At 36.3% G+C, this 24,467-nt stretch overlaps 1 protein-coding gene across 1 annotated transcript; it reads right to left on the reverse strand.

Annotated features, from left to right (window-relative positions):
• Positions 1-1,499: 1,499 nt before the first annotated feature.
• On the reverse strand, positions 1,500-9,245 carry LOC136233731 (transcriptional corepressor LEUNIG_HOMOLOG-like). Its single transcript, XM_066023433.1, has 16 exons — positions 9,049-9,245; positions 8,850-8,947; positions 7,858-7,964; positions 7,635-7,768; positions 7,511-7,559; positions 7,356-7,425; positions 6,712-6,956; positions 6,143-6,214; positions 5,903-5,953; positions 5,646-5,718; positions 5,027-5,136; positions 4,757-4,906; positions 3,529-3,684; positions 3,022-3,141; positions 2,712-2,912; positions 1,500-1,889 (listed from the first exon to the last, which is right to left on the reverse strand). The coding sequence occupies exons 1-16, from the start codon at positions 9,087-9,089 to the stop codon at positions 1,743-1,745; spliced, it is 1,824 nt and encodes a 607-aa protein (XP_065879505.1). The 5' UTR covers positions 9,090-9,245; the 3' UTR covers positions 1,500-1,742.
• Positions 9,246-24,467: the final 15,222 nt, after the last annotated feature.

The following is a 24,467-nucleotide window of genomic DNA, read 5'->3' on the forward strand; positions in this document are numbered from 1 at the left end:
CCAAACCACAAGGTTTATTTTTGTACTTTTTCCTAAATTTTAGACACTCTTATTGTGTTATTGTTGCTGAAATGCGCTAATTGAAAAATAAAAGACAATATATAATATTGTTGTTAACTTTTAATTTCAATTTAGTATGTTTCATTATTGTTTTCTACATATGATTATAGATATAATTTTTTAAAACTAATGTCTCAATAATTATTGTACTCTAATTGAAATAAATTTTGAATTGAAGCCCCCTCTAAATAAGAAGCCCTAAATGGACGCACATGATGTCTTTCCTAGAAGCTACCTATGCGGTTATATAATAACTATACGAGTTAAATCGTAAAAGTATAATCATTCTGTAATACAATAAAACATGGCTCACGTCATTTTTAAGGAAAAAAGTAAATAAGGAACACATAAAATCATAGTAGTACAAATTTGTCTACATCCCTTCTGTACACGTAATGGAAAACTGAACCAACAAATCCGTACAAACTAACATTTATCCAAATTATTCGAAAGAGTCAATAATTAAAACAGATATGATATCCGATTGTACCACTAATTCGATTAGTGGCGACTCAAGTTCAAATGTAGACGGGCCTCCCAAGAGAGGCTCGCTCCAAACACACAAAAAAGAGGAAAATGGCAGAGAAGTGAGTGCCTGCTCGTCCCACAAGGCATCAGGGTGTGACCATTAATTCTCAAATTTGTATGCTATATTATACTATATCCTAGTATTTAGGAGCAAATTTATCACAAAAAATTAGGATAATGACCTTAACTTCTTCAATATGCTTTCGTTTGGGCTATGTAAGTAGTCCACGAACTCATAAGGCCCGTGTGAAGAAGAATCTCAAATTAGACCCGCATAAATCCGAACAGAAATGTACCAAAAAACAATTTTTTTTCAGACCTATATGGGTGTTGAAATTTTGTCACTAAACCTATGTTCTCTTTTTTTCCATTTTATAAGTTCGATCATGATCTTAATAAAGAGAAAGTTAAGTGTCATAAGTGTAATTTATCCCTGCCTGCATAATCAAGTCTGTCAACAATGACGGCTGCCACCATTGCTTCCCTCTCTGAGCAAACTAAGAGTAGGAGTGGCAATTTCTGATATGAAAATACGATTCACAGAGACAACCTGACTGTCACAACATGATTAACATGAAAATCATTTTTCTAACATTTATAACATATAAAGCCATATGTAACATATATATGAAATAACATGATTTTAACACGAAACACGAAATTGCCACCTCTAACCAAGAATCCCATTTTACAGGTTGATTAATCTAAGACTAAAATTACTTGATGTACTCTTATGTGGCTCAAAGTTTCTTCAGGCTGGAAACATTTTCTTAAGTCAATAATATATTTGCACTTATAAAAGAAAAAAGTCAAGAATAAATTTGGACCTTATCATGCTCTCTTTTTTCCCACAAATCTGATAGTGAAAATAGTGCGGGAAAAAGCAAATGTAACATCATTTTCCTGAAATTTTCTTTATGATCTATACTTTTGACTCTATATATTTAAGCACCATAAACAGTTGCAATTATTTGATGTCTCACTATAATGCTATAACACAAGTTGTACGCTCAGCCTTGCGGCATTTGCTCCGTCAGCAAAACATCTCTCTCCCGTTGGGGGGGGACGGGAAATTAAATGTACATGGTTTTATCATCTAATGCACAGACCTCAGAGGTAAGCCATATGAGTACAATACATGGACATGTTATTAGTTATTTCCATATCTTGACACATCTGTCATGGCTTGCTGATGCAATCATCTGGTTCGGTACTGAATCCGCCACTGCAGCAATTAACCCATTATGTGCAGCAACTGACCACGTTCTGCTGTTCTCAATTGGATTCCATAGCTCAATGGACTGTAAATAAATATTAAGAAATCAAAATGCAACTACAATACAAACTTAGGCGAATGTACATTACTGTAGGATTAACAATAATAATAGGCAAAAAGTATCTTGAGGTCTCTGAACTCGTATCACGAAATAACGCTATGGTAATTGAGTTTTATGTTAATGCAACTACAATACAAAGTTAGGCGAATGTGCATTACTGTAGGATTAACAATAATAATAGGCAAAAAGTATCTTGAGGTCTCTGAACTTGTATCACTAAATAACGCTATGGTAATTGAGTTTTATGTTTAAATCTGACTTTTCTGATCATTGAGAGCTTAATAAAAAAGGGCGGCCCGGTGCACTACGCGTCCCCGCTGAGCGAGGGTCTGGGGAGGGGTCCCACCACAAGGGTGTACTGGGGGCAAGCCTTCCCCTGCCAATTTATTTGGCAAGAGGCCGCTCCTAAGACTCGAACCCGTGACCTCTTGGTCACACGACAACAACGTTTACCGTTGCGCCAAGGCTCGCCCCATTGAGAGCTTAATAAAAAGGGTGGCCCGGTCGCACTACGCGTCCCCGCTGAGCGAGGGTCCGGGGAGGGGTCCCACCACAAGGGTGTATTGGGGGCAAGCCTTCCCCTGCCAATTTATTTGGCAAGAGGCCGCTCCTAAGACTCGAACCCGTGACCTCTTGGTCACACGACAACAACGTTTACAGTTGCGCCAAGGCTCGCCCTCCCATTGAGAGCTTAATATGACACAAAAATAAAAGATCAGAGGCTAAAGGTATTGAAATAAAAGATCATAATCTCAATCTTACAGCAACAGAATGATCAGGGGTTACCTGGTAACAGCCTATGATCAAGAGAAGTGAATGTCCAGGATGAAAGGTGCATGATTGAAACTTGTTACCATTGGACAGCAATTCATGGATACAACTTCCACCAGACTCGAGCGACCATACTCGTGCACTGTCTTCACTCACAGATGCTATATATTTCCCATTCATATGCCAACAAAGGCAAAGGACTTCCTTCACATGCCCCTATAAACAAAGCCAAGCAAATCAGCCACCTAATGAACCTCCGCAGCGTCTCTACAATATGGATGGATGAAAATAATACATATAAACATGTGAAACTTTTAAGGAATACCTTCAAGTTGAATACTACTCTATTACGAATCTCAGTATCAATGACATTGATGTTATTTCCAGTTGCAGCAGCCAATAAGTTGCCTGTCTGAGGCTGGAATCTGACTTGTTTAGTAGCTCCCTTAGGTTGCAAAACAGGAGATTAAGACAGGTTAGCTTGAGGAAATTTCAATGGAACCTTTAGAATCATTGTCATTTAAGCAAGATATTACAACTTTACTACAGAAAATGTTCATCCGTATGAAATTAGATCTAAGCTACAGAATCTCTCCCTTAATAATGCTAGAGAAAAAAGTGCTCATGGGAATATTTGGTTATCTTTCAAATTCATAACTTCGAAATGATGCTTAAATACGGTAGAAAATATATATATAAAAAAAACAAAAAACAAAGTAACCGTGAGTTCCAGATGTTAGTTAATGTTTCTTCCTTTTGTATGTAACACGTAAAGCCTCAAACTAAAGGGAGTATTATTTAATTGTCATGAATTCAAAGCTAAAGGTTGGACCTTAGAGACATGCAGGCAAGCACGACGGTTGACATTCCATAGTCGGATTTCATCATCAATGCCACATGAGCAAAGGAGGTCAACCTTTCTCGGATGGAAATCTAATGCCATTACTTGGTCAGCATGCCCATGAAGCTTGAGTAATGATTTGTTTGGCTGCAGTGCATAAAAAACTAATCATGTGTTATGGCATCAAAGAAATTTAGCTGGTTAAACCCAAATTAAGAACATTAACTATGAACTATAAACTGTGAATATGAGTTTCATTGTGATCAAATCAAGTATAGTCCAGCCTGTGATGTGAAAGACCTGAAATATTCAAGAAATCGTTGCTGGAACAACAAATAATACTGTCCAGAACAACACTATGTAGCAAAGTACTTTAATACTCGTTTCCTAATTACTTGGCTTTTAACTGGCAGATAATAATTTTTTATGTCAAATAGGAGATAGTGGTAAGTAAATTTCCAATTGCAATCTTTTCCCGGGACCAAAAAGGTTGTTTTTATAGATTATTCAGAAGTGCAAATTACCACAATTTGAGGAATTCTAATCAGGACAGTTATTCTTCACGTTCTGAGAAGAACTTCAATCGATTTTAGTCGAGATCTTATTAGCTGTTAAAGCTCTATGTGGCTTGGGATTAAGCCTAGGTCTGGTTCAAACAACCCAATCAAATGCTTTCAGGGGCAACAGAAGGGTCTTGGAGCCAGATAATCTCTTGGCCTATATCTTAAAAATTAAGTGATAGTTAGATCCCTTCTACTTGGGTACAAAATTGCAACTCAAGTAATTAAATTCTTAAGAACATTCAGTATTGAGTCTAAAATGTCTCAGATTTTGCAGTAGTAGAAGCATTTCAAGAGTACTTGAATTGGAGTTGTTTAGTAGGAGTAAATGCATTTCTCTAGAAATAAAGTGACTTGTGTCTTTTATAGATTTGTACAGGAGATATCAAGCTTCCTGTGAACGAGAATAGATCTTGGAATTGTTCCACAGGAGAAGCATGAAATAATGTTCCCGTTTTGAAATTTCATTATACTACGCAAAAGTTATTATCATCATAAGACATGCTTAAACATCTGTTAAAATAATGAGATTGCTGAAAAAATGAAAGCAGGCAGCAAATAAAACTTGTATCCATATAAATCTAGCAATATAGACTTCGAGACCAGAATTCGAAAGAACAAATAAAACAAGCAAGGGAAGAGAGAATGAGAATCATTACTTTTGCTGCATCCCATATTTGCAGTGTCCTATCAAAGGAGGATGTGGCGAGTATAGTTGAATTTGGTTTAAACCGAACATCCGTAATTAGAAGAGAATGGCCTTCTGACAAATATGTGAAATCATAAGTATTCATGTCCCACGTACAGACCTGCTTATGAAAAATGACACAAGGAACAATTTTACTGAAATGATGTAGACTACTAACAGAGAAAACGAGAGAGGAAAAACAAAAGAACTCAAAACTTGAAAAATTGATGACCTAAATTACCTTCTTCTCATGTCCAGCACTGGCTAATAGTCTCCCATCAGATGAAAAATGACAACACAGCACCTTACTTTTACTAGGTTGAAGGCAACCAATCTCTTGAAAAGTAAAGCCTACAAGATGATAACAAACCTCCATTTAGGATAATGCAAGTTCAAAAAGAAAATGCTTTGTGTTCAACCATGAATTCTTTTTGACAGTTCTGTACATTCTGCCTATACCAAATCCGACTTTGCTACAAGGAATAGAATAAGCTGAACAACCATTTTATCTATCATTTACTATTTTCGCTATTGATGAGTGCTATTTCATGTTCTGCCCATTCAAAGATTGTGGGAGTCAGGCTATTCAAAATTTACAAGGATTTAGGTCCAAAACATCCACATTTAATAAGGCAATAGAGATCAGATATGTAATTGCTTACAGGATATGGCAAAGCAAAGTTAGAATTTTCAACTTTTTATGACCAAAGTCATATCTGCAGACAAATTTGTGGAAGTATTGCCAAGGAAATTTATGCTAATGTTTAGCTTACCAAAGGTTCACTGAAAATTATAAAGTATTAATTAATTTAGAAACCTTTAAGTAGCTTTTCGCTTGTTTTCTTAAGAGATTTCCTTACCAAGAGGATTTCCTTCTTTATCATCATTGACAGTGGCGGATAAAAAAGATTCAACTTCAGCATTTTCATGGCCCTGCAAAGTGGATACTTCATTAGGAATGCTACAACTTTCAGACACATATGCTTCGGAAAATTCAGATTTGAAGAGTATAAATTAGCAAATATATTGTTCAAATGTCTTTATCAAACCATACAGTCAGATTATCTGCTAGTAAAGAAAGGTTATCCGTGATATTCCTTTCAGGTGTTTGACCTACCAAAGTGTTCTCTCCAGCTACTGAGTGCACCAATCTCCCCTGTTTGCTATTCTGATCACAAGCATATACAACATTAGGGAAAAACAAGTATCGAACACAGAGATTAATATAAAAGCTATTAATGGACCTTATTTGTTTATACTACAAATTAACAACAATAATATATTTTATCAAATATGGAAAGTGACGTATTTTTTATCCTAATAATTAAAGTAAAATGGCTTGATGAGGGAAAAGTACATTTGTTAATTGCTGCTGTAGATTCTGATAATTTTGGCCATGATGCTCTTCGGTTTGTTTCATCTGAACCACCTAGTTTATCATAATAGAGAGAAAATTCATGAAACATTATCAAAACAGGACAGAAAAACAAAATTCAAAAGTTTATCAAACAAGCCAATTTGTTTCTGCATCAGATTATTCCTTTCATTTGTTCTTACTTTCTACATGTGGAAGAAAGGAGTTGATGGATAGGAAGAATATTTTTGCATGAAAATATCCTCGCAAATATTAGTATTTTGGACAAGCTTAGTGGTCCAAGAGATACTCATGTCTAGACGTAAATGCCAAAATCCCTATATCTAAGACGTAAATGTCAAAATCCCTATATTATATGATCCACAAATTACCAACAGTTGGTAAGGACCAACTTGTTGAATGAAATTTTATTTATCATTACATAACAAAAGCCTCTATTTTTAATGTTTGATGTGATTGTGAAGAATACTTCTTCATAGTCCTAAAAAAAAAAAAGAACAAAATAGATTTAATTTTGTGAAGAAAGCAACTATGTGGTTTTTTATTATAACCTGTGCCTCTTTCTGACTCAAATTACTCTTGGGAAGCATCGGTTTTTGTCTATGAAAATTTCCAGAGCTGCTGGGACAAGTACTTTTCCTGTTTCCATATGTAAGTCTTATAGATCCACCCAACAGATTTTGTTGGCTTTGCTCCTTCTTCAACCTAGGAAATTGCTGTGGACGATTTGGCGCTGGCATAGTTGAGTTCAAAATCCAAACATGGGGTGGAAATGGATTGATTACTTCGTTCACACCTGCAAAGACCGAAGCTAAGCTTTAAATTGGCAAGAAAAACATTAGCACAGAACAATTTGATTTCATTTTCAAGTCTGTTAAGCTATATCTTTTGCAATTATGTATACATCACAGATCAACAAAAGGTGCGGCTTAAACAATCTACTTGAGATGTATCCTGCATATGTAAGAAAATGTCTCCATAAGATCAATTCCACAAGGCTCTCTGGTTAAATTTAAACAAAATTCAATTTGACTCAAACAAATAATCATATGTTGGTTCTACGTACGGGGAAAACACATAAAGGAAAAAAATGTAGTTGTAATAACTTCTATCTTTCTAATTGTCCCAAAAAAATAACAGGAACTTCAGATTTTACAGAGGAAGATTGCAAACAAATACTAGGATCTGGAAATACCTCTTTGTACTCTTAGGTGATTGAAGCCCACAGAATTAGGTCCAGAGGTACTGTTGACGACTGTGGTTTGCTGGATATATAAAAGCATAGCATTAACTGTCACTAAAATCTATTGTAAATTGGAATTCTAACTAAAAGTTCAGACAGAACCATACTCTCACGACTAACTGTTGAGACTGATTACAATTTTGCTGCTGCTGCGAGCTAAAATACACACATATATAAGAGTCAAAAAAAATGAAATAATGCTTAGGCCTTGTCATATACAATTCCTAATACCTTGGGTTGGGCAAAAAGAAAGGCATTGGTTGCCCCAAGCTCATATATTCAGGATAGAAAGGAAAAGGTTCAGGCATATGATCATGGTTTATAGCAAGCTGCGGCACAGTATTGCAAATATTGTGTAGTTCATCCTGAAAATCAAAACAAAAAGGATTCAGCAATTGCAAATAATGAATGGAAAACAATATGATAATCCTTTTCATTAAACAGTCTAACTCACCTTATCTGAGGATTTTTCCTTGGCCTCCTGCTGCTGAAGCTCATTCTGAAACCTATCATGAAATAGTGTCCACCATTCAAGAAGAAAACCATCGCATGTATCAATCGCTGGAAAGAAAGAAACATATTCGAATATCAGAAAACACATCATATGAATATATATATATATATATATATATATATATATATTAGGCTTAATATATTTGTTACCCCATGCAGCACAAAATTTCACCTGCCCTTAAGTTTTAAAAAGTTTCATGTTCTTTTCTAATTTCATTCAATAACTCATATTTTTATCCAATTGCATTCAATAATTCTATGTATTCCGGTATATTTGCATTTAATAATCTCAAAATTTTATATGTCTCTAAAATTTCAAAAGTTTCTAATGATTTGTCTATTTAGTTTTTTTAAAAAAGAGCAGCTACTTTGACACGTGATTGAAGGTGTCTTCCATTTTTTACCTTCAATAAATTCTATTGAAAAAAGAAGAGTATATTGAAACTAATTCCATTGAAAAAACAAGGGTACATTGAATGCAATAAAAACAAAAACAGTGAATTCATTTGAAATTCAATACTCAATTTAAGTTTTAGACCAAATAAGAGCCAAAAAATTAAGAGTAACTTCAACTAGAAGCCATCGATATGAGGCACTAATCAAACCATTAATACTTTATACATTCGTACTGTAGTAATGCCTTGAATCAGTATTACACACTACGACAGCTTTCGGTTTTCTACTTGGAAGCGATATCGTAGGGTCGGTTTAGGATATATTGAGTAATACTCTCTTATGTAAACCCAACGTGTAATCTGATTTCAGTAGTCTCCTTAATAAAACTATTCTTTTTCTTCTGCCTGTTCCCTAAATCCGCAGAACACGTACCAAAAGGAAGAATGGAAAAAATCCGATTGAACATGGTTTCTCAATGAAATAGAAGAATAAAAAAAAAAATCAAACTCCTTAGATTTGAAGAGAAAGGGCGGTTACCAACAGGTTTTGTAGAAACACTCGCTTCTTTCCTAAAAGCTGCAGCAGTACGATGCATCTTCTTTTTCACGAAATAATCGTGCAAATACAAATCAAACCTGCAGTTCCAGATTGAGAAGAAAAAAAAAGTAAAAAAAATATTCCATAAGCAAAAAATCAATGAAATCGAAATCAAAACGTGGTTAACAAATAGACTAACATCTTCCGAGCATCCCATTGATCAGCTCCTCCTCCATCCATGGCTGGCTGGCTTCGACAAGAGTATTCACGAACTCGAATTTGGCTTCCTTAAGAAGAAGGAGAAGAGGAGCGGCGGATGAAGATTAGGGAAAGGGAGTGAAGAGTCCGGATGTGAATTTGACAGAGAAACGCATGGAATATTAACATAGACAGAGAAAGAGGAGCGAGGAGAGTTTCGGCAAAGAGCGAGTGGTAGATAGTACCATGCAAAAAGAAGGAAAGAAAAAGGTCAAAGAAAACAAATTTGGCTTTTTCTGGAAAGGAAGAGAGTATGCCCTGATTAAGTTGCAGATTGCGTAGTGGGCCCCACTGGTTTCTCTTCACTGTCATAATAATAATACCCGCCACCGCCGCCTTCTTTCTTTTTCCCGCAGATTTTCCCCGCGCTTTCTCTCTCTCCCTCCCTCCGTGCTCGTTCCGTACGGACCGTTAAATAGGGAAAATATGTTTTTGATTAATGACTATTTACACTTTTAAATTTGACATGTTTTGTTTATTAGCATCTGAATTTTTAAAATAATCTATTAGATATTTATAGTTAGTTTTAAAAATTTATCACATATATATAATTGGTTTAAAAAAATCTATTACGCATATAGTTGGCTTATTTGGACATTTTGCATAACAAATCGTTGATCTGTCATTTTCTATAGATCAGGTGGCATACAGAACGAAGTCATACGCTTTTTTTCTATAATACGCACATGTCACTTCACCTGTTAAAGATGACGGATCAACGATTTTATGTGAAAAATATTCGAATGAATTAACTATAGATTTGTGATATGTTTTTTAAATCAACTATAAATGTGTGATAGGTTTTTAAAATCATTTATAAATATGTGATACATTATTTTAAAAGTTGAAAATATGGATTGATAAAATTTGACAAATTTAATAGTGTAAACAGAAAAAGTTTAAATATTTTACTTTTACTTAATTTTAAGTCACTATCTCTTAATAAATAATTTTTTATTTAGGAATTATAAATTAGATATAGATAAAATGCAATGTTATTAGAACCGTGATATCAAATCGGATTTATGGAGAGATCACAGGTTATTTGGTCGGATCTGATGGGTTGGATTAGTCAGATCGAATGACGTAATCAATAAATAATATTTATATATATACTTAATTTAAAATTATTTTTCTAAATTATATATACCCAAAACAAATTATAAACAAATTTTGGTTTAAATATATAATGGATAAATAGAGTTTAGAATAACTTGAAATATGTCAACATAGTCTATGTCATGAAATTCTTTTAACGGTATTTTATAAACTCAAAACGCACAAGTGATGAATGAGAAATTGATGCTCAAAATGAACAACTTGAAATGGTTTTGAAGAGGATAAAAGAAAATTAAGCTTCCACATCTCACGTAGGAAACAAATGAGAATTTTCACTAGTTTATAAGTAATTTACAAACTTTTAATCAATTACTAGGAGAAATGTTCTCTCACACGCAAAGATGCAGTTGAAATACAATCGGATTAGGAGCGCACTTGTACGATGTGGGTGACACAAATGTTACATCTAAATGGAGACCATTAGATCAGCCTACTTTTGCTTCACTTCATTAATTTTTACCTGAAATATTTTTTTAAATAGAAAAGCAGCCTACTTATTTATTTTCTTCGGTTTAAATAAACAATAAATTTCCTTGGGTTTCATTTTTGCTTACTTATTTTTTTATTTATTTTTTTTTTAATAAATGTTTAAAAAACCGGTTTCCACCGGTTCTTGGTCCGACATACAATTCCTGATTCAATTCCGGACCAGTCCTGTTTGTTGAAGATTCAATAAACCGAACTATCTCGGACTAGACTCTTGACTGTTCCCGATTCGACCGGCCGGTTAAGTCCGGTTTTTATAACAATGCATATTGGAATACCTAATCAATTTAATTTTTATTGATCGAGTACTTATTCTTTTAATCAAGTCATTGATCAATTATTTTTAAACACATTAATCCTTTTATTTTTTAAATTGGATATACTAAGCCTTGATTAATTATTGTTTAACATATTAAGCTTCTATTTGATACATTATGCGAATAATTCAAATTTCGTTTAGTATATATAAATTATGAGGATATAGTTGTTCTTCTAAAGTAGGTTTAATCATTTACCACCTGAATTTGTCCAAAAAGTTTGATTGACCTCCTGAACTTTCTGATAACCTCTCAACTTACATAAAATGTTTTGTTAGCCCCTTGAACTTGCGCAAAATGTAATCAATTGATCACTCGATTGCAAAAAAAAGTAAATTAAACGCGAAAAATATATTCCACGTGTTTTAAAAAAAGTAAAACAACCAAGATCTGGATATGTGGTTCTAATATTAGAGAAGACAAATTCTATAGTTGAGCAAGTAATAACTTCCTTTTTAATTTATTTTTGAATTTTGTAATAATATTATAAAATACGTGGAATGCATCTTCCGTATTTAATTTACTTTTATGCAACCGAATGATCAATTCATTACATTTTATACAAGTTCGTGGGGGTTAACTGAACATTTATGCAAGTTGAGGGGGATATTGTGACACTTTGAAAGTTCAGGAGATCAATCAAGCTTTTTGGATAAGTTCAAGGGGCAAATAATGTATTAAGCCTCTAAAATAAAATAGATAGAAATTATTTTACATGACAATTTATACGTGAATTGACGTGTTAAAATAATGACATAGTGACAGTTTTATAAAACTCTAAAGAGAGACTTAATATATTTAAAAATAGATAATCAATAATTTAATGTCTTTATTTTAAAATATTAACGATTTAATGTGTTTTTTAAATAATTGATATATAACTTAATATATCCATTTAAAAAATTAATCTATTTCTCTCTTTTAGATCTTTTTTCTCTCTTTTAGATCTATCCTCTCTCTCTCAGATCTATTTCTCTCTTTTATATCTTTTTCTCTCTTTTAGATCTTTTTCTCTCTTTTAGATCTATCTCCTCTCTCTCTCTCTCTCTCGGCTAGGGTTCATGGTAAAGCGTGTTAGGGATAGATCTAGGGAGAGGGGGGCTGTGGCCGGCGAGGGGGGGTCGGATCTGGAGGGGATTTGCGGCAAGGAAGGGGGCGGTGGCCTGGTGGTTTGGGGCGAGAAGGGTGAGGCAAGTTTTGTTGGCGGCGAGCGTGCACCTGGTGTAGATCGGGGCGGGGCGCTTGGCGGGGTGGAGGCAGGGGAATCCAGGGGCGTCGGTAGGGATCTCGTGGGCATGGATGGTGCGTCGGCAGGGTTCTCGCGGGCGCCGCCCGTGCGGCTGGGGACGGATCTTTGCGATCCACAGGCGGCAGATTCGACAAGGTTGTCGCGGCTGGGTGCGGATCAATGGGAGATACGGGCGGCTGGGTTTTCTGATGCCGGGGGTAAGGCTCCCCCAATCTCGAGGGGAGAAGTGGGGCCGGGGGTGCCTGGCGCAGGGCTATGCGCCGATAGTGCCGGGCACTGCCCAGGCGCTGCCGGCTCCTCGGTCGGGCAGTGGGCTGGGGCTGTCGGCGCAGTGCCTTGCGTGGGATCCTCTTCTCCGGGCTGTGAGGGGCAGGCAGGGGCTACGACGGGGAGGCAGGCTGCCTCGGGTCTGGATGTTTCTAATAATTCGGGAAGGGTGGGTGTTGTAGGAGTAGCTCATGGGAAGACGGTCTCCCCCAGACCTAGGGTTCAGATGAGCGAGATTGGTAAAAACTCTTGGAAGGACACGGTCATGGGGGTGGCTGAGGAAGAGCCGGTTTTAGAGGAAGTTTTAATGGTGGGAGATTCTGATGATATGTTCTCGGATTCTGATGAGGAAGATAATGGCCAGGAGGATCCTCTCTGTCCGGTCATTAGACTTTCCGCTGCAGAGAAGCGTGAGCTTAGAGAGAAGTGGAAGGTGTCTTTGATTGTTACTGTCCTGGGTAAGCGAATTAGTTTTAACTATTTTGCCCAAAGAATACAAGCGCAGTGGGCAAGGAAAGGTAAAGTCAGTATTACTGACCTGGAAAATGACTACTATGTCATTAAATTTACTAGGGTTGAGGATTATAATTCGGTTATCAAGGGAGGCCCATATATCATTTCCAATCATGTTTTGGCCTTAAGGCCTTGGGTTCCTAATTTTAATCCTCACGACTGTTCGGTTAACAGGATCTTGACTTGGGTAAGATTCCCGGGCCTTCCCATTGAGTACTACAGTGAAAACTTTTTGAGTAAAATAGGAGGTTTGGTTGGTAAGGTCCACCATGTGGACAAGACTACAATTGGGGCCATTAGGGGTAAGTTTGCTAGGGTATGTATAGATGTTGATCTGGCTAAACCTTTACTTTCTAAGTTCTGTGTTCAGGATAAAGTGTTCTTTATTGAGTATGAAGGTTTACATAACATCTGTTATGATTGTGGCATGTATGGTCATTCTCAGGAGGGTTGCCCTAAAAGGGAGAGGGTTGTTATAGAGAGGGTTGAGAGTAGTGTGCGGATTACTGGAGGGAACCAGGGGTATGAAGGGAACTTTGGTCCCTGGATGGTGGCAAAGAGGCCCGCTAGACGTAGGAATCAACCTGCAGTGGTTCACAATCGTCCTCCTGATATCAACACAAATTCTAAGTCCCTTTCTCCTAAAGCTACTGTTATTCCAAATGTCAAGGAGAAGCCTGTCCTCAAAGCTAGAAAGGAGGCTGGGGTTTCTTCAGTAGCCTTGCCTGGGTCCAGATTTGGGGCCCTGATGATTGAGGAAGTTCAAGAGTCAGACCAAGATGAGAATCATATGGATGAGAGTATTCCAGGATTAGAGTCTGTAGATCCAGTCGAGAAGGTGGTTGAATCTGTGAACCCACTTTTTGTCTCTAAGGATGAAGCCCAGGGGGGGACCCTGACCCTTGCAGCTAGAAGGATGAAGAATTCAAATGAGGTTAGTATTCCTGTTCCTGGTATTGATCCTGGGATTGGGAAATCTATGGGAGTTAACAAAACTAATATGAAAAAGCTTAAAGGAAAACAAAAAAGTGGCCTTAACACTTTGGCGTTTCCAGATAAGAGGGGGCCCGGGGGTACCTCGGTAAGGCTCTCAGGAGCCCCTAGTAAATACCTAGCTTAGGGTAGGGGTGTGGTCAGTTGTCCTCCTTTCTATGGATTTGTTATTTTGGAATGTTAGGGGTGCGGCTAGCAAGGCTACCCGTATCCATATTAATGATCTTATTAAGCAGTTTAATCCATCTTGTTTTGCTCTTTTGGAAACTAAGATTAGTGGTGAGAAAGCAGATGAGGTGGTTAAGAAGTTTAAGAACTGGCACTGTGTTAGATCGGAGGCAACTGGCCGGGCTGGGGGGATTTGGCTTTTTTGGAGGCCAGATCGGATTCATTTTGATATTCTTAGCATGGATAAGCAGTTCATTCATTGTAAAGTGAGTATTTCCGGCAATACTTCCTTTTTTATTACCCTTGTGTATGCTGACCCTATCTTGTCTAATCGAAAACGGCTCTGGGAGGTTCTCTATTCTATGAGTGTCAGCATTTCGGAGCCCTGGTTTGTGGCGGGTGACTTCAATGATATCGCCTTTATGAGTGATCAGAGAGGGGGATCCAATCATTATGTTAATCGCTGTCTGCATCACAAGAATAGTATGGATTTATGTGGGCTTTCCGATCTGGGGGCTTCTGGTCATAAATTCACTTGGAAGCGTAATAATACTTTTGTTCGATTGGACAAAGTCTACGCTAATGTTTTAGCTCTAACTTCCTTCCCCGAGTGCTCTGTGTTGAACCTCCCGTTCCGTCATTCGGATCATTGTCCTATTTTGTTTAGACTTTTGAGAGGTAAGCACCCTAGGGGTAAGAGACCGTTCCGGTATCAGTTGGCTTGGGAGTCCCATCCTAAGTTTAAAGAGTTCGTTCATGAGAGTTGGAGACCTCATTCGTATGTACTGCAAGCTGCTGAAGGGTTCAGGAATAAGGTGCAGGGGTGGAATAGGAATGTGTTTGGGCATATTATCAGAAGGAAGAACAAGTTATTAAAGAGGATGGAGGGCATTCAACGCAGGTTGGAGGGGAGGTTTGATCATAGCCTTGAGGGCCTCCTCAGAACCCTTCAGAAGGAGCTGGAGGCTGTGCTTAGGCAGGAGGAGTTCCTTTGGTTCCAGAAGTCTCGGAAGTCCTGGATTAGAGATGGGGATCGTAATACCAAATACTTCCATCTCTCTACCCTGATCAGAAGGCAGAGAAATAGAATTGAGGCCATTAAGGATTCTAATGGTGATTGGGTTTATGAAGATGAGGTTATTCGGAACTTAGCCCTGGATTTCTACAGAGAGCTGTTCAAAGAGGAACCTGTTCTTTTGGAGAGGGCTCACTCTATTGCTACATTTCCTTTAATCAGTGAGGATTGTAGTCAGGAGGCCTTTCAACCTATTTCCCGAAAAGAGATTGACCAAGCTATCTTCAGCATTGGGGCTTCTAAAGCTCCTGGGATTGATGGTCTTCCGGCGGGCTTTTACCATAAGCATTGGGATGTAGTGAAGGAAGGCATCTATAATTTTGTCTTGGGGGTGTTCAGTGGTTCGAAGGATATTGAGCTGGTTAATAGAACCCTCCTGGTTCTGATTCCTAAGATTGATAAGCCTTCTTCCTTTTTGCATATGAGACCTATCAGTCTTTGTAATGTTCTTTACAAAACTGTTACAAAGATTGTGGCTAATAGAATCCGTGGCATTCTTCCTGCGATCATTTGTCAGAATCAGGGTAGCTTTGTGCCTGGTAGACAAATGATGGATAATGTGGTGATCGCCCAAGAGATGGTCCACACGATGAAGATTAGGAAGGGGAGGAAAGGCATTGTGGCTCTGAAGCTGGATTTAGAGAAGGCCTATGATCGAATTAATTGGGATTTCTTGATGGAGAGCCTTGAGAGAGCTAGAATCCCGGACAGTTGGAGAAGTTTAATTAAGGTATGTATTTCTTCTCCTGTGTTTCAAGTTATGGTCAATGGGGATATGTCGGAGGAATTTTCCCCGGGCAGAGGAATCCGTCAGGGGGATCCTATGAGCCCTTTCCTTTTTGTTATTGCTATGGAGAGGCTCTCTCACCTGATTCAGGATGCGATTGATAATGGGAGTTTCCACCCTGTGGCGATCAACAGCTTCTGTCCCCAGGTGACTCACTTATTCTTTGCAGATGATGTCCTTATCTTTCTTGAGGGTAATGAGGAGCAGTTGAGAGTCATTATGGATATTCTGGATTGTTTTTGTTCGGCCTCTGGGCAGAAGCTTAATATCCAGAAATCTAGGATGATGTGCTCTAAGAATATGAATCAGAGAGTCTGTAAGAGATTAAGTGATCTCTCAGGTATTCCTCTTACTGATTCTCTTGGGAAGTATCTGGGCGTTCCCCTCCATAGTGAGCGTGTGTCTAAAGGCTCCTTCAAAGAGACTTTGGATAAAGCTAATTCGAAGTGTGCCATTTGGAAAGCCAAGACTCTGTCTCTCGCTGGCCGCCTCACGTTAATTCAATCTGTTAATTGTGCTGCTCCCAATCACATCATGCAGGCTTGTAAGCTTCCGGATCCTGTGCTTAATGATCTTGACAAGATTAACCGTAGGTTCCTGTGGGGGGAAGCTGCGGAGGGCAGGAAGATCCATCTTGTGCCTTGGAGTGAGGTTTGCCAGCCTAAAGATTCTGGGGGTCTGGGTATTAGGAAAGCAAAGGACAATAATAAAGTTTTATTAATGAAACTCCTTTGGCGTATGTGGCAAAACCCTTCCTCTCTTTGGGTTCGCCTCCTTTGTGGTAAGTATCGGAAAGACAAAATCTTCGGGGGCCCGAAAGAGAGAGTTGCTAATTGTTCCTTCCTCTGGAAAGGACTTAGTGCTGTGTTTGATGAGTTCTGCTTGGGAGTTGGCCTGGAGGTGGGGAATGGTAAGTCCATTAGTTTCTGGTTTGATAACTGGATTGGGGATAAACCGTTAATTGAGGTGTGTTCTTCCCCCCCGCCTAGTGATATACGCAACTGGAGGATTGCCGATATGGTTGACTCGGAAGGGGACTGGATCTGGTCAAAGTTTGATACTTTCTTTAGCCTTGAGACTCTCCTTAGAATGCGGGGAGTGAAGGTGAGTAATCAAGAGGAAGACTTGGATAGGCACTGTTGGGCGCTGACTAACAATGGAGTTTATTCTTGCAAATCGGCCTTTGAAGCTTTCTCTCTCTTTAGATCTGATCCTCCCTCGGATGTGTGGAAGTCGATTTGGACCCTTAAAGTTCCTTTCCGTATTAGGAGTTTCCTGTGGCTGGGCGTTAAGGACAGGCTTCTTACTAATTCGGATAGGCACAGAAGGCACTTGGCTGATTCTGGAGCTTGCAGTAGATGCAGAGGCCATGTTGAGACTTTGTGCCATGCTCTTAGAGATTGCTCTAATAGTAAAGAGGTTTGGAGGAAAATTCTCCCACACCATATTTTCTCTTCCTTCATGGCACATTCTGAGGTCGACTGGTTCTCTGATGGTGTTAGAGGAAAGTTGCTTCCATACATGGAGCATGGTGACATTTTCTTTGCTATTATCTGTCACCAAGTTTGGAAATGGAGAAACGAGGAGATTTTTGGAGATAAAACTGTTTTTATGACAAACTTAGCTGATTTCTTCTCGAAAAAACTTTTCTCTATTATCGATAGTTTCAAAGGAGAGTCCCTTGCCAGAGCCTCTCAGTGTTGTGATGTCCATCTCGTGGGATGGAGCAGGCCAAGAGAGGGGGTTGTGAAGCTGAATACTGATGGTTCCTGCCTCAGTAACGGTAAGATTGCGGCTGGAGGTGTGCTTAGAGATGTAGGGGGCGTCTGGCTTTCTGGGTTCTCCCAGAATTTAGGGTTGGGTTCTTCCTTTTCTGCGGAGCTCTGGGCTATTCTTACTGGAATCAATCTTGCTAAAAGGCTGGGTGTTAAGAGGCTCTCTGTGGAGTCTGATAATTTGGAAGCAATCAAAATGATTTCTGAGAATCATTCTATGGGTCTTAACAGTCGCAACCTCATCAAAGCTATTATAAGGCTTTGCTCCTCCTTTGAGTTCGTAGAGTTCAGACACATTTTTAGAGAGCAGAATCGTGTTGCTGATCGCTTGGCGGCGGCGGGCCATGAAGGGACGTTAGGCGTTACTACCCTTCCTGTTTCCCCTAGTTTCATCTCTCATCTTCTCTTAGAAGATAGGATTGGGGTTAGCTTCCCTAGGCTAATTCCTGGGTAGTTTGTTGTTTTTCGTTTTTCTTTTCCTTTTCTACCAAAAAAAAAAAAAAAAAAAAAAAAAAAAAAAAAAATTAATAGTTTAACCAGTAAAAATTAAATTGAGACATAAATATGCATTTCCCTTTAGGGATGTAAATGGGGCAGGGATTCCCCGTCTCTATCCAAGGCCGGTACTGGGCTATAAAATGAGGGGCGCCCGCCCAGTGATCATAATATTAAAGAGTCCAAAAAAATATTTTTATACTGTACATATAAAAACTAGATGAATATGAAACATAAAAATTGATTGGTTTAGTTGGTATAAGCAAGTGACTTGTGATTCTAATTTTGCTTGTGGTTGGAGGTTTGAATTAGGGCTGGACGCGGATCTTGGAGATACTGGACCGGACCGAATATCCGAGGAAAAAACTCCGGAATTGGACTGGATTGTTGACTTTTTTTGGAGAACCGAACTGGATTGGACCGTTGACTTTTTGTCAAAGAACTGGACCGAACTGGACCGAAGTTTATCCAGGACCGGACCAATAACCGGATTGAATTGGATTGGATTGGACCGAACTGAAATAACCGAAAGTTTAGCAATAATAAATTTATATTTCATACATTAACTTTATATAAAGAGAAATATTATATAATATATAGTTATATATTTTGTAAGGTTTGGTAAACTAATTACAATAATATAAATTTATAATTTATTAATAAGCTATAACATTATTATATAGTCATAAAAATTATCCCGATTAATTCCCGTTTATAAAATGAAATAAAAAATATTTACCTAAAATGTAGACATAGAGAATCAAACACCTAACTAAATGGAACATTGTTAATCGCCTTAACCATCTAAACCAATTCTACTTCTTGTTAACCATTTAATTAAGTAACAAATATTAGAAGTTTTAAATATTAAATTTTTTAAACATTTTATAAAATAGAATCGTGTGCTTCTTTTACGTATTCTCTCTGCTTCGATTTTTTTCTAGGGTTCTATCTCCTCCATTGCACTCCATCGCCGCTACCACCTCGCATACCGCTGCTACCACCATCTCGCACGCCGCCATCTCCACCTTGCACACCGCCACCTCCACCTTTTACCGATCTAAACTCTGATAAGTTTTCTAAACTCTGAACTTTTATATTTCAATTTGTAAACTATGTGTTGTGTACATGGTGTAGATTTGAAGTTTTATATGTTCTGTGTTATATTTGAAGTTTTATATGTTAGGGTATTAGATATAGTTCTTAATTAATTCACAGAAGCTTCCTCTCATGGAAAATCAATTAGGAAAATTTTCTTCACCTGGTTTTTCAGTCATGGAAAATTTTCTAGATAGCCACTCCCACCTTTCCCATCTCATCACCTTTTGTTCAATCGGGTATTATGGGGTCTTATAGCTAAAAAAGCTTTGCTTAATCTGCCAAGGGAGGACAACATCAATCTATGACTGAGATACCGACATTGATGAATTGAACATATAGAAATGCAGCTATCTTTGCCTACTCCATCCGCCCTTAGTCAGATAACCAAGAATCAAAGAAATTTGATCATCCAAATCTTCAGTGAATAATTAGAAAATGGACAACTTTTCTATTAAAAGCAGATTGTTGATCATTTGTTAAGAATTCATAATTGTCAATGACATTTTGTTCTTCAAGTGATTGTGAAATATCACTGAAGAAAAGAATAGAGATTCGGATAAATATCATAAAAATCCTCATAAGAGATTCCATTTTTTGTGTGTTTATATTATGTTGAAATAAATATCATAATGATTATTATTGCATTGTTAGATGAGTATATAGTGCAAAATGTGCAAGAAAATGTGAATCTTGGAGCACATTCTTCTAGTTTGGATGAAGCAGATGATGAGATTGATGATTATTTTTTTAATATTGATAAAGATATGTCAATTGAGGGAGAATGAGAAAGATATGTCAATGAGGCACCTAAAAAATATGTAATTGAGTTTGACCTTCTATTGTGGTGGAAGGTTAATGTTATGCGATATCCTACTTTATCCAAAATTGTAAAAGATGTTTTTGCAATTCAATGCTCAACTGTGGCTTCTGAATTTACGTTTAGCACAAGTGGTAGAACTTTGGATCAATTTAGGAGTTCTTTAACTCCTGCTACAGCTGCGGTTTTGATTTGTTGTCAAGATTGGTTGAAAACTTCAACTCAAACTTTCAAGCATGAAGAAAAAGTTGAAGATCTTGATGTTATTGAAGAAGGTAATATTTACTTACCAATTATATTTCATAGTTTTATTTTAATTAAATGTTTATGAATACTAACTATATAAATGTTATTTAATTTGTAGAAATTAATTCTAATCCTGAAATTGCATCATCTCTTTTATCCATATTTCAATTGGATATCTAAGGTTTTTTTAACCGAATCAAATGCACTTTGGTAAGCATGTTTTTTTCTTTTTACTTTTTGTTAGTGTGTTGATTAATTTTATTGAAGTGAAAGCTAATTAGTTTAACATTTGTTGATTCACTAATATGGTAAATTTTATATGTTTAGGTTGATGTTTGGCTTTTACTGACTTTGCTTTGGAAAACAAGGAATTTGTTGTGTTAAGAAGATTCGATTACAAATTGGGATGATGATTAGAGAAATTTTGCTAATGAAGTGTTGTCTTTTTTGAATTAAAGGTTGTTTGTTTTTATGGATTTGTTATTTTGTAACTTTGATTTTATGGGTTTTTTTAGCCTTGTTGTCTACCGTAACTTTTAATACTTTGATTTTGTGGTTTTTTTTTTAGCCTTGTTGTCTATTGTAACCTTTAATGAATGTTGTTTACTTTCTAAAAAAATATCATTTATTTCAAGTTATGTAAGATAATAAAATTTTGTAAATTTAATTTTTAATTTAATTTTTAGGACTTAAACTATTAGATATTTATCCGAATCACCGAAAAATTATATTGGATTGGACCGGAACCGAATCTCCGAATCCCCGAACTGGACTGGACCGAAATTTTGGGGCAATTCAATTCTGGAGATTTATTTTTTCAATCCAATCCTGGAGATTTCCTTTTATTAATCTCCGAATTTCAATCCAATACTGGAGATTCATGAATCCCCGACTTGGACCGAACTGTGCCCAGCCCTAGTTTTAATCTCCTCCTTCTTATTTCTATTATTATCAAATATTTTTTTCCTTTCCACCCCATTTTATCAGTATCATAAGTTTTTGTTTCCTTAAATCAAAATTATCAATTCTATTATTATCAAATATATTTTTCCTTCCCACCCCATTTTATCATTATCATATTTTTTTTTATTTCCTTAAATCAAAATTATCAATTTATGTATTCCATAAAAAAAAAAATTAACCATTTAATTTTTTCCAAATTTTTTTTATTATCTCATTTTTTTTCTTAAATTTAATTGTCAATATACATATACAATATAAAAAATAATATATTTATAGCAAAAAAACATAATTAAACCCTGAACTTTGGCTGTTTTAAGGATTAAGTCTCTGATCATTTATTTTTCCACATTGAATCCTTGATCATTGATTCTATTATGGATTAGACCCTTATTTAACTTTTTCGTCAAGTTTGGACTACATACATCGTTAGAACGATTTGGTTTGTTGACATGGACAAATAAAAATAAGAATTCATTGACTAGGAGAGATAAAAATTAAAAACTAAAACGAAATTATAGAAATTAATTTCCAATATATTCTTTCAAACTCGATTTTCTCCTCTCCCATTTTGTGATTTTCAACATTAGAATCGTCAAATCGATCTTCTCATCTCCTAAACTCGACGGAGAAGTTAAATAAAGGCCAAATCCATAACAATATCAATGATCAATGGCTCAATATGAAAAAATAATCCATCAGGGACTTGATCCTTGAAATAGGTAAAGTTCAGAGGCTTAATTATGCTTTCTGCCTATATTTATTTACTTCTTTCAATTTTATATGACATGGATATGTGTTATTTTAGTACATGAATAATTCTAGTTAGTATACTCGTTACTACTGAACTACTATTTTAATTAGCTTTTATGTAGAAAATATTACAATTTTAAATAACGTTTACGAGTTGGTACAATTTCAAGCCTAGTTGATTAAAAATGAGTTTTTTTCATTAACATGAAAAGTGCAACTTCAAACCATATTAACTGACTAAAACGGTGGAGGTTGGAGCGAGGATAGAACAAGAAATTACACATAAAAAAACTTCATTTTCGTCAATTAAGCTTGAAATTGTACCAATTAAGGAACGTTAAATTTAAAATTGCACTATTTTATGCATGAACGTTAATTACTCTCTCCTAATAACCATATGATTAAATTTGTACCTTATCCCTTGTAATAATAAAAGAATCATCTGGCCTACAAAAGTAAAATGTATATTTAGGGGCCCAAATTATCATCTCGCCCCGGGCCTCTGAAAGGCCAGCAACGACTCTGTCTCTATCGGTGACCCGCCCCCACAAGAACGACGAATCTCCTATAAGGATCCCCATAGGACGGGGATGGGGATAATTTTATCCCTCGTGACGGGGATGGGAAAAGATATCCTCACCCCGCAGGGATCCCCCGTTAATCCCCAATGAGGATCCTCGATTATTCCCCGTGATAATTGATTTTTTTAGATGATTTAAGTACATTTTACTTAGGTGATTGGTTGGTTTCAATTTTTAGTTTTTTTTATTTAAAATTTTTGAGGATGGTTGTTAATAATTGGTATTATTAGCCACTGTTTTTTAAACGTTTTTGTCTTTACTGATTTTTTAAATATAAACGGTGATTCTTCACAGTGAATGAAGAATGGGGAATGTAGGTAACATTTTTAGAACATCTGTAATAGAGAATGAAGATTCCCGTGGGGGCGGAGATTCCCCACGGGACGGGGATGGGGATCAGTTCGAGATTGGATTTCTTTTTCATCGAAAACGAAGAAGGCCGAGGATGGTCTACGGTGCGTGTTATCTGAAGGGAACACACTTTTTCGACCGCGGTGGTATGATTGCCGGACCCTCTCCTTGTTCCGACCGCTGGCCTATTGGGATAGCAGCCTTCGGGCCTGTTTAGCTCATTGGAATGGGGATGGTGAATCCTCAACTAATCGGGGACGGGAATGGAAAATACATTCCCTGTCCTGTTCCGCCCCGCCTGTTTACATCTCTATTTTCCTCAAGTATAAGATTTATTTATTTTTTTAAGAATTGAATATAAGATATTTAGTGTACTGTTTTTATGTTTTTTTATAAATAATTGTGATATTATAAAATACTTTCAAACCTGACAACTAATATCAGTTTCACATATTTATTAATTAAATCATAATTAATAAAATAAAACTTTCCTTTTGCTGTTACATATATTTATTAATTAAATCATAATTAAAATAAAACATTCCTTTTCGATTTTGAATTATTGCCAATAATAATATTAAACTCAAAAATGAAATTGCCATAAAATCAAAAAATTTCCAGTAATTAATGTTGATGAATTTGGCAAGAATAAAATTAGGAGAGAATATTAATTTTGGAAATAAGCCCTCGGAAAGGAACATAGTAATATACAGTAAAACCTTTATAAAGTAATAATGTTAGAATAGAATAATGAAATTTTATTAATTTATAGAAATATGAATTTATCGAGTATTAATTTATTGAACTGGCCCAAATCGGAACCAAAAGAATTATTATTTTAAAAAAATTATTAATTTATCGAGTATTAATTTATGAAGATTTTACTATATATATATTAGACATATTTGAAATAATGAAATTACCACTTAAGGCTAATAATTTTTCTTTCCTAAGTTTGGGATGACAAGGTAGAATATTAAACTATACCAATATATGTGCCGTTTAACTTAATGTTTACAGATCTGGATCGGAAACCGGTTAAGTTTCTGAGCGGATCATATTGGATTTATTAATTTTCAACAATTCGGAGTCAATTTGAAATTTGTTGATCCAATCAAGACACATAATGATCCTGGTTTTTTCATTTTTACTTTTAAAAATTAATTAGAAGGTAAAAAAGAAGGTAAAAAAATAAAATCAAAACCATTATTTTTTTTATACTTCGGATGGATTTGATTACTTTCATAATTGATTAACTTTTTTCTTTGGCTTAAAGCACTTTTTAGCCCCCGATCTATCCAAAATTT

Source organism: Euphorbia lathyris, chromosome 6 (genome assembly GCF_963576675.1).
Source record: "Euphorbia lathyris chromosome 6, ddEupLath1.1, whole genome shotgun sequence".
NCBI lineage: Eukaryota > Viridiplantae > Streptophyta > Magnoliopsida > Malpighiales > Euphorbiaceae > Euphorbia > Euphorbia lathyris.

Coding starts and splice junctions, on each gene's coding strand:
- LOC136233731 (XM_066023433.1), bottom strand. CDS start 9,089: ATGGATGGAGGAGGAGCTGATCAATGGGATGCTCGGAAGAT. Junction 7,426..7,510: donor CTCAACAGTTAGTCGTGAGA/GTATGGTTCTGT, acceptor TTATATATCCAG/CAAACCACAGTCGTCAACAG. Junction 6,957..7,355: donor TCACCTAAGAGTACAAAGAG/GTATTTCCAGAT, acceptor CGGTCTTTGCAG/GTGTGAACGAAGTAATCAAT.